The 16,335-nt window shown below is 39.6% G+C and overlaps 1 protein-coding gene across 2 annotated transcripts in view; it reads right to left on the bottom strand.

Annotated features, from left to right (window-relative positions):
- Positions 1 to 4,757: 4,757 nt before the first annotated feature.
- Positions 4,758 to 16,335, bottom strand: part of LOC126109384 (disintegrin and metalloproteinase domain-containing protein 10) — a 512,346-nt gene continuing 500,768 nt past the window's right edge. Inside the window, exons 14-15 of one of the 2 annotated variants that reach the window (XM_049914406.1) lie at positions 15,295 to 15,424; positions 4,758 to 6,893 (exon numbers count right to left, since the gene is read on the bottom strand). In XM_049914406.1, coding sequence (XP_049770363.1) covers positions 6,793 to 6,893; positions 15,295 to 15,424 — 231 coding nt within the window. In that variant the 3' untranslated portion in view covers positions 4,758 to 6,792. The remainder of the gene's footprint in view (positions 6,894 to 15,294; positions 15,425 to 16,335) is intronic. The other variant, XM_049914407.1, reaches the window with a different exon arrangement.

The raw sequence follows: 16,335 nt of genomic DNA, 5'->3' as shown, positions 1-16,335 counted from the left end.
ATCAAGGGAGGAAAGCTGAGTATGAAGATGATGATGAAAAGAAAGAGAGGCACAGAATTGTTAATTCACAGATGTGAAAAGTGTGTTGAAATAAAGGATGACTATATTGAAAAATAGCACCATAGTTTTATTTTTAAAGTTTTAAAAATGCAGTCAAGCAGGAAATGTTTGGACATACAATGTACATGTCTCCACTATTGGTATACATTGATGTCAACACGCCACAGTACCTAGCGTGTCACTGGAGAAGCCAAAACCTTATGGCACAGCTCATTGAAAGAATGGAGTACCACATGGTAGTGCATTCTTGCCACAAGCAGAGATATTGCAGCTGCCCCAGACCAATCCAGACAGATAAAGAAGTCATCTGGATTCACCTCACAACGGCTACAACATCTCTGTTGGTGGCAAAAGTGAACTACCATGTGGTACTCCATTTTACCAATGAGCTGTGCCATTGGTTTTGGTGACGGATGCTAGAATACACAGTAGGGATCGCAAGGCATATGTGCAGTACCAAGCTGTGCTGCTGACATCAGAATGAACTCAAGCAGCACTCAGTAGCCTGCAGTTACCATAACCTACTGCATGAGCGAAACCTAGGTTGTTTATGGCAGTGCAAATTTTTATTAGTTACTCGTGACTGAGTTCAGAGTAATGCCACAATTATCAGTGTATTGACGGATGTTTTAGAGTAAGTTTTTAAGTGACAAAAAATGGTTTGCTGCATAACTGCCAACTGTACTACCCACAGCAGACAGCTAAGTAAGTTAGGAATTAAATTTCACAATTTTCCAAAAACTATGAGATGAAATGAGAATGAATAAACACATATAAATGTGCAGATTTGTTTTGAGTTGAATATGCTCATGTCTGCTCAATACATTTCAATCATGTGGATTATGAAAGGGATCTGAAAAGTGAACTGTTGAATATTGCTTCAAAATGCAACAGGAAGACTGACACTGTTCCATTTCTAAATCTCCCATCGTCCTGTGCTGATTTAGGGTGCAGTAATGGCCTAATAATGTGAAAAATATTTGGTCACAATAATGAAGCTGCCTTAAAGAAGTAAATGATGTCTTACAGATAAATGTATTACCAAATAATGAAGAAATTACTACAGGATAAAACATTGACCATGAAAACAAACACTGCTGTGAATGCCACAGTGCATGCTTATGCCAACAATTAGAAATTATGGAAGTGGAAATAAAAGGCCTTAGGAAAAGCAATGCACATTTACAGGATCATCTCTCTCATTGTATGTCTTAGTTACACGAAATTAAAACAAGTTCAAAAAGTGATTCAGGGCTCTTTTCTGACTGCCAACAACAAGTTGTTACGAAAGGATGGTGAAGATTTTAAAAAGGATGTGACTTTATAGTGTACATCTTATAAAGCATTATCTTTTGTCAGAGACTTATTGAAATATCTTCTTCCTAGTGAAGTCATTATTAAATAGAAGATTCAGACAATTTAGTGTTCTACCAGGTTTGATTGATTTAAACCTTAATGTTTTGAATATTCAGAGTTATTAACAAAATCTGGGACAGGCATAGTTCGGAGGCTTTACACTAACATTTCATCGACCACAGAAAAACATAGTTTAATATAAAGCTTAATAATAATAACAGAAACAATAACACACTAAACCCTATTACATTCCTACCTGTGTATGAGTTAGACACGAGTGCGCCGTGTGCCTATAAGCTTCAATGCAGTGCGGCATGAGGGGAGGATGTACGGTGACGTCACAGCTCAAACCCTTCCTGTGCATGATCCCTACTGTGTATTCTAGTATCTGTGGTTTTGGCTACCCCAGTGGCCTTCTAGGTACTGTAGCGTGCAGACTTCAACTTGTACCAGGGCTGGAGATGAGTACCAGTGAACAAACAAAAAATTAACTACATGACTGTTTTTCAAAGTGGTAGTTAAAACTTTGTGACTGCTGCTCATATATAGATGCTTGTACACGTTATAACATCCAGCAATAAAAACGTTTACACAGCAAAATTAGTCTAGCGGAGAGAAGATACAAAAATTATGCCCTCACTTAACTTCTTATGCTCCCCTGAAGTTTCCTTTATGCATTTATTCATCAGCAAGGTCAGAGCTTCTCTGTACACATCAGGATTTTAAGGCAGTCATGATATCTGACAGGCAAAGTTCACAACAAACTTAGCAAACTTTACTAGAGATGTATTTCTTGAAAAAAAAATAAAATAAATAAATAAAATTTTTTTTTAAAAAAGCGGTGCTATCATAATAGATACTCCCAACTGATAAAAAATCCTTTGCCAAAATACTGCCACTGTAAGCTACAGAAATATGTTCTTTTTGTATGTGTCCCTGAGTGCGTACATCCACACACACACAGAGTTAATGTAGCTGTTCAGTATTTTGAGAAGTGGTCGCATTCATCAAAATAAGAAAAACAAGTTGAACAAACATAGGTTCACAGGAGGGGCAAGCGATAACAACCATCCAGGTCAATAAATTTCATCGCACAATGTTTGCAATGCAGACAATAGGATGTTGCTAACCAGAGAACACTGGCTGCAGGATTTTGGTCCACTAAATGTATACACATTCATAGGATTCAACTTAGGAAAGGTGTTGCAAAATTGTCCACTGTGTTTGAAATACACAGGAAAATGTGTGTAAGCTATAGGGAAATACAGATAACAAAAAATATGGACAAGAACAAAGAAGGAAAAATAAGAATGGGAGGGCTCAGATTAGGAAGGATGTGAAACAAGGATATAGTCTACTGATTCCACTGTTCATTCTATATGCCGAAGAAGTAATGAAGGAAATAAAAGGAAGGTTCAGGAGTTGGATTAAAATTGCAGAGGAAAGGATATCACTGTTAAGATGAACTATGATTAGATCTAGTGGATGGAATGAACAGTCTAATGAGATAAGAATATGGACTGAAGGTAAACCAAAGAGAGACTACATCAAAGAGGAGTAGAAGAAATGAAATTGGTTTGATACTGGGGACCATGAAGCAAAGTGAAGGAATACCACTACCTTGTAACCAAACTAACACAAGGTGGCACTCATAAAGATGGCATTACTTGTTAACAGAAGATTGCTAGAATCAAATATTGGCCTTAACGTGAGGAAGAAATTTCTGAGAATGTGCATTTGGAGCATAGTATTGTAGCTAACTGAATCATAGACTGTGAGAAAACTGAAAAAAGAAGAGATCAAGTAACGTAGATATGGTCAATAGGAGGATATTGAAAATTGAGTAGCCTGGTAAGATAAGAAATGAGGAGGTTCTCCACAGAATTGACGAGGAGATGAACGTGTGAAAAACACTGAACAAGACAATGGGATGATAGGACATCAAAAAATAACTTCCACTGAGGCAGCTGTGGAGGTTAAAAACTGTAGGAGAAGACAGGGACTGGAAAACACTGAGGTTGCTTGTCCATAACAGGTGTATGGAACGAGTGAGGCCTTCCGATGTTTTCCTTTGGTGGTGTTAGGGAACTTACCTACGAACAAGCAGTGCTCTGCGTTGTAGATAATTTCATGCCCACATTACATCCATTTGTTGAACTGTAACACAAAATGGTACCTACTGTACCAGTTTTTGAGTAATAGGATTCTATTGCTAACGAATGATTGAAAACTGAAAAGAGAAAATACTGAACCATTCGTACATAAAAGCGGTAAAATGACAATAATCACTAAAGTGAAGTCATCTGTCTAAGTAGGTTATACGTCACAGTACACACCCAGAGTTGTGAGTAATTTATCAAACAATAACACATGTTTCAATGAAATTACAGAACAACACAAATCAAATCACATATCTGACTGCAGACTACCTGATGCTCAGACTAAGTGTACCAATAGTGCTATGTTACTAAAAAAAATGTCAAAACACTGTTGATGAAGCACCAATGCAATCACTATAATCCTATCTGCAACCAAACACCATTTAGCACCTTGCTTGAATGGGAGTTCACAAACTTTTTCAACCTTTTAAAATACTCAACTGTTTTCCACACTCTGTGTGTGTGTGTGTGTGTGTGTGTGTGTGTGTGTGTGTGTGTGTGTGTGTGTACGCATGCACTTTTTCTGAGGAATTGCATGTAGCACATTCGGTTACATATGAAACTACATGCTATCAGCAAGTGGCACATTCAGAAACACAACAGGTAAATTGCTCAGTCTATCCGTTTCTAAATTTAGGGTTAGCACTTTTTTCTGCTGAACCGTTCAATTACAGAAGCATAGGGAATAAGAAAGTTTTCTGAGTTTTCAATATATATGTCTTTGCAAATAATTTCTTTTGATTTGGGAATTTTCAATAAAGGATGCACATGAAATGCATTTATCAAGCAACAGACATGGCCCATGTAGCTCAGAAACAATAATAATTAAAGGAGCAGTCTCAGCAGCTGAAGCTTATAGGGGAAGAGGGCAAACTGACTCTGCACAAATTACTGTTGGTTAGATACACCAGACCCCCCAACTGTAAATGTCAGTTTTCTACCAGCACATGCAATTTTGTTTAATAAGACTGCAGTTTTTTCCTACTTAAAAATATTACAAGAATACAAGGGTCTTAGAAGATCATCAAACATGCAAATAGCTCATACTGACTTCTTTCAAAACAAATACCAAACAAATACGCAAGCCCTCAAATTATATTTTCAGGCAGATTACTGAAATGAACATTTTGGCATATAACATGCAGTGTTCGCTGTTGCTAAACAACGTGAAATGAAAAATAATTGCAATCTTATCAATCACTTTTATTACACAAAAAAAGAAAGAGACAAGTGGAACATGAGCACAATAATACTGCGTTTGAGTACGAACAAGTTACTTCCAAATACAAAATGTGAAACATGTAATATCCATCAGTACTGAGCTACCATATCGTTACAAGACAAAAATAAAATTTCACACATACAAGCGTAACAAAAGAAAGGTAAAACCAAAAACTGCTGACACTCAAATACGACAAACTGCTTACGTAGCTCAAAATATTAAATGCCATAAATAATCTTTCAAATTATCAGCAAAGTTACGAAATGTTTTTAAATTACAGCAAAAATTTACACAAAATATTTTCTCTCTTAGGTAGCTCCACCACTGCTCAGTCAGACTTTCTACCAACGTCAAGTGTAAAACTTAATGCAAATATCTAACATTGTTAACAATAAATATATCCATAACTAATAAACAAAATCACAAGTTCGTGTGCAACAGGTAGCACAAACATGTAGTCAAAAAAATGATGCTAATATAAAGGGGGACACTGCCACTGGAGCACGGGAGCTTGTGACCACAGATCTCTTCAGACGAAAACTACCGCATAATGTCTCAGGGCTGATTTTCTTTGTGGAATGAACTGATACGACTTTGCTCTATTGGTCCACAGTAACTCAGACACGAGTACCCACTTGCAGCAGCAAGTTTCATAAAACTCACAGAGGTGAAAGAAACACCTCGCATGTTCCCTAATAACTGAGCAGCCTGTGCACAGGTATATACAGAATCCTACGCAAAAATCAAATACAGCACAGATACAATACTGTTTGGGCTACTTTGCTTCAGCTAAAGATGTTTATTGTCTCTCATAAAAGCACAGGCAGAACACAGACAGTTACTGCAAATTTCCTGTCCAAATAAACTGTGGGTTCAAATGAATGGCAAGCAAGGGAAACTAAAAAATAAAAAAAATAAAAAATTTGAGGTGCACAGAAATTGTTATCTCAACCTGCATCACGATATTTGCAGCAGCATGCATTTCTTTCGACACAATTAAAATGAATTATTTTTGTTTATTTCTAGGCGGTAGCTGAAATGTAGTGAAAGATAAAACACAAAAGAGCATTTTTGGCAAGCATCTAGCCCGTTACCTGGTTGCACATCAGAACACGTCTATTGTGGAACAGAAGTATCCGACGCCAATACATTTGCACGGCTATACATCTCGACAACTGCCTGTGGGACTCTGCACATTTACAGGCTCTGCACGGGTACCAGTTCAAATGCATTTAGTGAGCTTCTGTCATATAACCCTAAAACCCTACAATCCAAGTCTTTGGTGCTGTTATACTGACAGATACCTCTAATGATATGCTTCCATTAAAGATTAATGTCACACAAATAGGTGTCATCCATAACTTTGCGTTATCCCTTACAGGAGAAGAATGGAAAAAAACAAACTGCGTACCACATCATCAAACCGAAACCGATACCTTACAACCACACCAGCAACATACAGCCACAGCTTCTTTTGCTCTCCGGGCAGTGTGGAAAACCAAACTTCTGAAATGATTTAGCACAGAGTCTGCACCCCTTCCGAGATGCAAGCTGTACTCGCACAATCCGGCGTACGACAGTAAGACGTACGGGCCGATGCTCAACTGACTGGCGAAGCGTCGCACACTCCAAAAAGCGACGGTGAATGACGTGACGTCACGTGGAAGGTGGGAATTTGTCATTCAGTCAGAAAAAAGTTTCTCTCCACAAGTTCGCAGTGAGCACAATTGTAATGATAATCTGAGTCTTACAGATAATGCCACCCCGCCTTCTCTCCCCCCCGTATGGTCCAAATGTTCCTTTTAAAAATCACTAGTTCTTCACTTGCTCCCGAGAACAGCCGTTCCACCTCTCGTGCGGCAGTGGTCATCGTAGTCTCCGCCCCCGCGACTATGTCGGGGGCGGGGGCGGCCGGCTCCGGAAGCCTCCGGAAACCGGGGGGGCAGCAAAAGAGAGGCCCGGCGTGCACCACTCTCCGCCGGCAGCCGCCGTCTGTCAGACCTTGTGGTGGCGCATCTCGAACGCGTTGCTGCGGCCACCGTACGCACCCGCGTACATGTCAGCTCCACGGCTGTAGTTGGCCGGCGGCGCGGAGGCTGCAAAAGGGAGATAGGATGTTATTAATCTCTAAGTCTGTGTCTCTGCACTTTTTGTCATGAACTACATTAAAGGATGTGTGGTCAGGGAAGCAATTCACGAACACAGTACCAGAAAAAAAAAAATGCAAACACTGACATCCCATGGTACAGGAGGACAACACAGTCACTGCCCTCAAACTTTTTAAGAAGTTCCCTCTCTGCTAGATAGAGGCCATACAAAAATTTCAAAATAAAGCTATATAAATGGCTGATACAACACTTGTGTTTCAATATAAAACGAGTTCCACGATACAAATAATGTTGCAAAGTTTATCTACTTCTGCAAGTGGTGATATCTCTATGGAAAATGTTTATTTTAATTTTTAAGATTGTGACTGTACTCTCACATCTGATATGAGAAGTGTTGATTTTAGTGGTTAATATTGCAACTTTAGTGTCCTTTTATTTGATTACACTACTGTTATGTAAACATTAAAAAGTGTATTCCATAGAACAGGGTTATTCTAAATGATGTACCACATTTTCAAAAATTCGTATGTATTCAAGTACAAATTCAAAATAAACAAGCTTTACACCAATGAAAAGAGGAAGTTTCGAAGTTTCTGGTGGGCGGCTGTGGGCAGGCAGTGATGCTTTCAGAAGTGGCCAGTAGAGTTCGCGCGACAATAGAGACATCATTCTGCTTCATTGTCAGTTGTGAGAGAAATGGCGAGTGTGGAGCACAAGGTTTTCTGCATTTTGAGTTCATGAGAGAACACACATATAAAATGTATTGAAGTTTGCAAGCTTCTGGAGCCAGTCGCTCCTTCTTCTGGCAGAAGGGTTGAAGGGGAAGGAAGAGCGATGAAGGAAATGAACTGCTGAGGTTTACGAAAAGGGGGTAGAATTTGGAAACGTCACCCAGAACCCCCAGTCAGGGGAGACTTCCTGGATACAATAAGAAAGAAAGACTCTACACAGTGTAATGTGTGTGACTGACCTTCAATGATTTAGAATATAACCATATGAAATTTAATTTAAAGAATATATTTAGAAATTTCAAGAATTTTGACATGGCAGCCTCCCCCTGAGTCCACAAAGATGTCATCAATGTATCTAAACCAGACCACGTTCTAAAGGCTTATGGAATCCAGGAAAATGTTCAGCAGCAGGCAGCCCATGTACATGGGGGATGTTGGTATAGAGGGAGGTGGCATCACTGGTGACAAGCAAGATGTGCAATAGGAGTGGGATGGGCACAGATTTCAGAACTCTAGGAAATGGCTGGTTTCTTTAATATAGGAAGGAAGTCTATGGGTTGCAGGAGTTGATCAGCTATGGCAGATATTCGCTCGGTGGGTGCTTATCTTCATGGCATGTGCTGTACCTGGAGGTGTCTTGTAGCTGGTACACATATTCACATTGGTCAAGTAGCACAGAGGTAGATCCATGCCTGCTGGGAGGATGATGATAGAATCATCAACTTTTAGGAAACAAAGAGCCTAGAGTTCTGTAGATGACAGTTTAGGATCATGTTGTAGAGACCTGAGGAAGGATTGTGATGCAGTGCTGGATATGAGAAATTCTTGGAAGGCTTGTAAGGGATGCTTTTGTGGTAGCGGCAGTGGGTCAAGTTGGGGTCATGGTCAAAACTGTCCAAGGCAAGGTTCAATGTCAGGTTTGCTGTTGGTTTTGGGATTTGGTTGCAAAGTGATAGTCCCAGTTGACATTACATGTGAAGGAAAGTAGGTGAAGACCCAAGCGGTATGATTAAATGTAGGTTTAGGGGTGAAAGTGAGGCCCATGGATAATACAGATAATTCAGGGGAGGGGTAGGGGAGGGAGGCTGCTTCAGATGTGAGGTTGGGAACACTGTACTGTCATGACAGTTGTTATTGATCGGGCAGGCAGTGGTGAAGGCTGTGGGATGTTAGGGAGGTTGGACAAGCTTGGTTTGTAGGAGAGGAGTAGTGGTTGATGGTGTGGCTGTTTAAGGAGCTGAAGAGGGGCAGGAAGGGATCACCACTGTTGAGGTAGTTTACAAGAAGATGGGACAGCCTTTTTAGGTGAAGTCTGGCATGTTGTTGCAGCCTGAAGTTGGCTTGGTGGACGATATCATGCAAGGAAACAAGAGGGGCAAATAAGTGCAGGATTTTGTACAAGGAGAGGAGCCTGGTGGAGTGGAAATTGGCAGATGAGGCATTTAGTTTAAGGATTAGCTGGATAAATGTGAGACATTGCTGTATTTGAAACTGTAAAAGAGACTGGTGTAAAGTAGTATTACGTCCAGAAACAGGAACTTTCAGTGTTAGGCCTTTGGGAGTAACTCCAAGGGACAAGCATGTTTCAGGAAACAGGATGTGGGACCTTGGTTTTGATAGTGCAAAAGCATGTTTTTGAAAGGAATGGGTGTAATATGGGATGGGATTCATCATGGCGAGAGATGAGGGTTTGGGAGTGCTAGAGACGGTGGGAGCCGCAAAAAGGAGAAGCAGATGGTAGAAAAACACAAGAAAAGCAACGAAAAAGATTGGGAAAATCAGAAAAATTCATACAAAAATCATGAGAACAGACAAAGGTTAACAAGATGTAATAAGTGGATGAGAATTTCTCACCAGAAAAGTGGCCTATGATTTGGAAACAAAAATTACATTGGAAAAGTCGTGAAACTAGACAAAATTTCAGAAACTAGGCAAACAAAAGAGGAAGTCATTGGAGAAAATGTAATCTACTGTGTTTGACAAAAATAGGAGAAGACAGTGAAAATCAATCACAGCAGTCTGACAAAAAACAAACATACAAAAAAGTGAAAGTATTATGTATAAGCAAGGTAAGAGGAGAGTGGGAAAGAAAATAGCTGTAAAATTTGCAAATACATCAGTGGAAGATTATTGGGAGAAATCTCTGAAGTATAGTGAACTGTAAACAAATTCCTATATGCAGATTAGTAAATAACAATGGACCCGTCATGGAAACTGATACTAGAAAACACATAGGGACAAGATGCTGGACAATATAAGTTCTTCCAATAAATAAACAAGCAAAATAGCACATAAAGTAGAAAACAGGTGATAGTTTGAACAAGACATGAAACTAGGACCGACAAGAGGGTTATATAAGAAGGAATGATGGCCACACATGGTAATAAATCAATGACAATAATCCATTTTTGAAAATATCATATAATTGGAGAGAGAGAGAGAGAATCCACTTACCAAATCGAGGAAAGAAAACACAAAGGTATTAAAGTTTGCAAGCTTTTGGAACCTGTGGCGGCTCCTTCTAGCAGAAGGGTTTAAGGGGAAGGAAGAGAGGAGTGAAGGAAAAGGGCTGGCAAGGTTTAGGAAAAGCGGTACAATGCAGAAAAGTCATCCAGGACCCCAGGTCAGTGGAGGCTTACCAGATGGGATGGAAAACATAATGACGAAATCTGTCTGCTATCTTTTCAATATAATTTTTTTTCTCAATGTATATTATTTTTTAAGTTACAGCTTCATGATCAGAGTGTCAGTTGTTACATAACAAACTCCACTCCAATACTGACATGCCACAACAGCATGCCTGTGATTTTTGCTGATTTCCGTTGTATATAAGATCCCAAAGCAGTAACTTTTACCTGTTGTTTACACTATCTAACATGTAACTTTTGTACAGGAGGAGACAATACACAACATTTAGTGAATTATTCAATACATTATATTATTAACTAGCTGCATTGCCCGGCACACAAAGGGATGGACCCTGTGACTTGTTGACACTCATAGCAAATGAAAGCTGCATGGGAAACTTCAATCACTTCAAATTGAAGGGCATATTTGAATCAGTCAAGTACTTGTCAAGATTTTTTGTAACAACATTTCCCCTTTATATACTACACACATGTATGTTTCAAGTCACATTACGAAATCTTCTGTAGACACCAATTTTCCTCTCGTCTTGAAGGTAAACTGTGCAAAATGTCATAAAGATTGGAAAATCGTAGATTTGTATGAACTGCCCTTTTCTTACATGATATACTGAGAACTATGGATGAAGGGCAACAGGCAGATTTCATATTTCTAAATTTCTGGAAAGCATTTGACACCGAGCCTCATTGCAGGCTGATAACAAAGGTAAGAAGATATGGAATAAATTCACAGATATGTAAGTAGCTCAAACATTTCTTAAATAATAGAACCCAGTATGTTGTCCTCGACGGTGAGTGTTCATCAGAGACCAGAGAATCATCAGGTGTGCACTAGGGAAATGTGGTAGGATCACTGTTGTTCTCTATATACCGGGTGGTTATAATTAAACTTCCCCTATTTAACACATTATAAGATGGAAACTAATAAATGAGCACCAAACTTGGTAACATTAATGTCAAGGACATGAGGAAGAGAAATTACAGAATCAATTCAATTGAAACACTTTTAATGTGCTGCTATGGTGCATCATACCATTACTGCTACAAATGGGACTCAAGATGGTGCCCATCAGTGTCCAGAAGAGTCTGAAAGTGCAGGATTGCATTCTGCACAGCAGAATGAAGCATGTCCACAGGTATGCTGGCTACGTCTCCTGACCTGCTGCGCTTCAGATCAGCACATGTGTGAATCATTCCCTGGTAAACCCTGTCCTTCAGGTAGCCCCACAACCAGAAATCACAGGGAGTGAGATCAGGTGATCATGCTGGCCAAGCATTTGGATATGATTGCCTGATAATTCAATTGTTTCCAAATGTGTTTTGGAGAAGCAGGTTAACTTCATGAGCCATGTGTGGTGGGGCCCCATCCTGCGCAGACTGTTGTTCAAGGCGCCTTTCTCCTGTAGGGGGGCTATGATATGCTGGCAAAGCATATCGCAGTAATGCTGGCCAGTCACACTGCACATCTTTGGTGCCAACCTGTTCAAAAAAGAGTGCCAACCTGTTCAAAAAAGAATGGGCCAATGGTGAACGTAGCCATGAAGCCACACCATACCGTGACATGTTTAACACTCAGAGGAACTTCGTGCACAGTGGCGGGAGATGGAGATCCCCACACTCGGCAATTCTGTGTGATCACCTCACCTGTCAGAGAAAAATAAGCTTCGTCTGTCCATAGAATGGTCCAGGGCCAGCTCTCGTCAACTTCAGGCCTTGTGAAAAAGTGGAGAGCAACTTCAACATGTCATTGTGCATCCTGTGGTGCAAGATGCTGAACAATACGGATCTTGTACAGATACAATTTGAAAATGGTTCAAAGCATCTTTCATACAGTGGACCATGGGATGTTCAACTGTCATGACACAGTAAGCGCACAGCCTGACGATCAGGAATTGCACACAGTGTTGTCTGCCATAGCAACAGCAATTTCATCAACCACTTGTGGTGCAACCAGTCGTCAGCCTCTTCCCAGAGCAATGCCCAGTTCTCTAGTTGATTCTAACTTCTTCATCATGCTCTGCATGGAGAAAGAGGACCCTTCCATTAGCTCTTTCAGCCAGAGATATTCTCGAAGTGCAGCTGCAGCATTACTGTTGTTTTGATAACAGAGCTTCACCAACAATCCAATAATGCCCTGCTCCTTTTTTCCAAGCTCATGTTGACATGTCAACAAGTGCACTGCGACTGGTCAAGTGTCTGAGACTATGACCGATCACAGCACCTCAACGGCAGTTCAGAAGCGGGCTGCTAGATTTGTTACCAGTAAGTTTGAACACTATGTAAGTTTATAGAAATGCTTTGGGAAAACAAATGGGAATCCCTGAATGGAAGGCGATGTTCTTTTCAAGAAACACTGTTGAGAAAATTTAGTTGGAACTGGATGGTGGTGCTGTGACACATGAAAATCTGGACATTAATGTCACCAAGTTTGGTACTCATATGGTAATTAGTTTCCATATTGTAATTTGTTAAATAAGTGAAATTTAATTATAATCACCTGGTACATAAATGATTTGGCTGACATGGTGAGCAGCAATCTGCAGTTGTTTTCTGATGATGCTGTGGTGTGTGGTAAGGTGTCGAAGTTGAGTGACTATAGGAAGATACTAGACGACTTAGACAAAATTTCTAATTGGTGTGATGAATGGCAGCTAACCCTAAATGCAGAAAAATATAAGTTAATGTGGATCAGTAGGAAGATCAAACCTGTAATGTTCGGATACAGTATTACTCGTGTCTTGCTTGACACAGTCAAGTCATTTAAATATCTGGGCATAATGTTGCAAAGTGATATGCTATGGAATGAGGAACTCTGGTAGGGAAGGCAACTGGTCGACTTTGGTTTATTGGGAAAATTTTATGAAAAAGCGGTTCACCTGTAAAAAAGATTGCATATAGGACACTGGTGAGACCTATTCTTGACTACTGGTTGAGTGTTTGGGATCTGTAGCATATTAGATTTAAGGAAGATATGGAAGCAGTTCAGAGGTGGGCTGCTGGATCTGTTACAGTAGGTTTGAACACCATGTATGTTTACGGAAATGCTTTGGGAAATCAAATGAGAATCCCTGGATGGAAGGCGATGTTCTTTTCATGAAACACTGTTGAGAAAATTTAGAGAATAGGCATCTGAAGGTGACTGCTGAACGATTCTACTGCCACCAATATATATTGTGCATAAAGACCACAAGGATAATATATGAGAAATCAGGTCTCATACAGAGGCATGTAGATGGTCATTTCTCCATTGCTCTATTTGTGAGTGGAACAGGAAAGGAAATGACTAGTTGTGGTACAGGGTACCCTCCGCCACCCACCATATGGTGGCTTGCACAATATCTATATAGATGTAGATGTAGAAACAAATGGACACTCATCCTTATACATATAGATTATTTAAAACTTTTTCATACAGCTGAATGTCCTGAAATAGCTAGTCAGTCATACCACTCAATTTACAAATTAAGGACAGTTTGGAATTTCATGTATACACATTCCCATTATGTTGAAACTATAATTTGCAATGCAGAAAGGTAATAATTCACTCATTTAATACAGTTTTGTGAAGTTAATGAGTAGAAATTGCTGAAATTGTATATGGTTTAGTAGATAATAATCTTTCACACGGTTCATAAGACAGTAAATGTTCTAACTTAAAAATATAAGTCTCTGTAAGTGGTATTAATTAAAATAATCAAGTACTTCAGCAAAAAGTTGCATGTTTAAAAAATAATTGATCTATAAAATATTTTACAATATTTTGTATGAAAAATCAAATTATAAATTTTTTTACATGGCTGGGGCAAGAAGAAGAAAGTCAGAGTATATTAAAAATCTGACTAGTATGCTGAAGTTTTTATGAATATGTAATTTTTATTAACTTTACAAAAACATCTACTGTAATAACCTCTCCAGCCCTTTCCCTTCACCCCTCTTCCTCCCCCTTCAACCCTTCTGCCAGACAAAGGAGCTACTGGTTCTAAAAGCTTGTGAAAGTTAAAACCTTTTGTGCATGTGTTCCCCTGCAGTCATATGGTGAGTAATTTTCCCCTGCAGTCATATGGTGAGTAATTTTTTATCTACCTATTTACACCGTAATAAAGCAGTTTGGCATCAGGGATAGATATGTTCTCATATAAGGACCTGTGCAAGGCCAAGCAGGTTGTTGTTGTTGTTGTTGTTGTTGTTGTTAGTAGTAGTACAGTTATGGGTTAGATATTTCTTGTATTTTGTAGACAACTGAAGTGTGGAAGATTGGATTTGAATTTATCAGTACAATTAAAGTGGAATCAATGATCTATAATAATTGTGTATTTATTTGATTCATCTGGAAAGAGCAAATTGGAAAATGTATACAAAGACTATCACACTATTATTTTACAATCAAGAACCTAGGAAGATAAGCTTTCATATTTTTTGTTCTAGCGACATCCAAGTAACTGGTAGCACGGGTTGATACATCTTTGGTTGATGTATCAGCTAAATCACCAGAAAACTAGCACAATAATTAACATTTTTGAGAATGTCAGATACTTTTCCGTTAAACCAATCAACCAGAACTGTTGTATTAGCACGCACAGTTTTCAAACAAAAATGTTTTATATTTTAATTTCACTCGGTTTCAGGGCTCCTGGGGTAACCCATGATTACTTTCTCCATGTTCAGAGGGTGTGCTGATTCCGCAACTGTTTGTTTAGTTAATGAAAATCATTCCAGTTGCTGTTGACAATTTTACTGGGTAAATCAACTTCAAATGATTTAAAAAAAAAAAAAAAAGAAAGAAAGAAAGAAAGAAAGATGCATAACCACTTGAAAATAGTCTAAAGTTCTCAACAACAACTGGATTGGTTTCCATTAAACTAAGATGTCAGGTGGATGTACTACTCTGATACTACGAAGACATTGCTACAGGAGACAAAGTCAAGGTAGACCGACTGACTGATGACCCGAGAATAAATGGTACGACTATTAATTTATACCACAAGTATGTAGGTTAGGGAGCTCCTGGCTTACCTCTGGGAGCATAGTACTGACCTCTCCCCTCCCCGTAGCCGTGGGCAGGGGCTCGGGAGTGGCCCGAGGGGCCCGACCGCAGTTGCGCCGGGTGGTGCGAGCCGACCGGCAGGCCCGCTGGGGGTCCCCTCTGCAACACACACACATAAGACAGGGCTACAGGCTCCACATTTCATAATGAGGCAACAAACTGTCTCCTGTCTAGGCTCTAGAAAACTTTGCATTCTGCTCTAGACTAATTTTCTCTAACTTACGGTGTACATTCACTGAACAACAGGAGTGTTGTTGAGGTCATTGAAAACACACACACACACACACACACACACACACACACACACACACACAGAGAAAACTAGAAAAGTTCTCAATCTCTTTTACATGCGTTTTCACGATTCTGCAAATCCAGTATTTCGTGGGTTGTTAATTTTATTCTTTACATTATTTATATTCCATCAGGACTTCCCATTACCATACCTATGAGGGCTATTCATGAAGTACCATATCTGCATGAATACAGGCTGCACGCACATATGAGACACACATAACTTTTGACATGAGTTTATAGTAAAATGTAAATCTCTAAACAGGCTGCACTGCTGAATTTACTTCCGATTACATAGTACTGCTAGGTGAAACATCCTGGCAGATTAAAACTGTGTGCCCGACCGAGACTCGAACTCGGGACCATAGCCTTTCGCGGGCAAGTGCTCTACTGGCAGAAGTAAAGCTTTGAGTACCGGGCGTGAGTCGTGCTTCGGTAGCTCAGTTGGTAGAGCACTTGCCCGCGAAAGGCAAAGGTCCCGAGTTCGAGTCTCGGTCGGGCACACAGTTTTAATCTGCCAGGAAGTTTCATATCAGCGCACACTCCACTGCAGAGTGAAAATCTCATTCTTACTGCTAGGTGAGATTGTGGTACTACTACTACTACTACTACTACTACTACTGCTGCTGCTGCTGCTACTGTTACTGCTACTAATGAGGGAATACACAGAAAAACCACAATTATTTTTAAAAGCTATATATTTTTGAATTGTTTACAAA

Source organism: Schistocerca cancellata, chromosome 12 (genome assembly GCF_023864275.1).
Source record: "Schistocerca cancellata isolate TAMUIC-IGC-003103 chromosome 12, iqSchCanc2.1, whole genome shotgun sequence".
NCBI lineage: Eukaryota > Metazoa > Arthropoda > Insecta > Orthoptera > Acrididae > Schistocerca > Schistocerca cancellata.
Note: the sequence above shows the minus strand (reverse complement) of the source record. Positions and strands in the feature narration are given on the sequence as shown.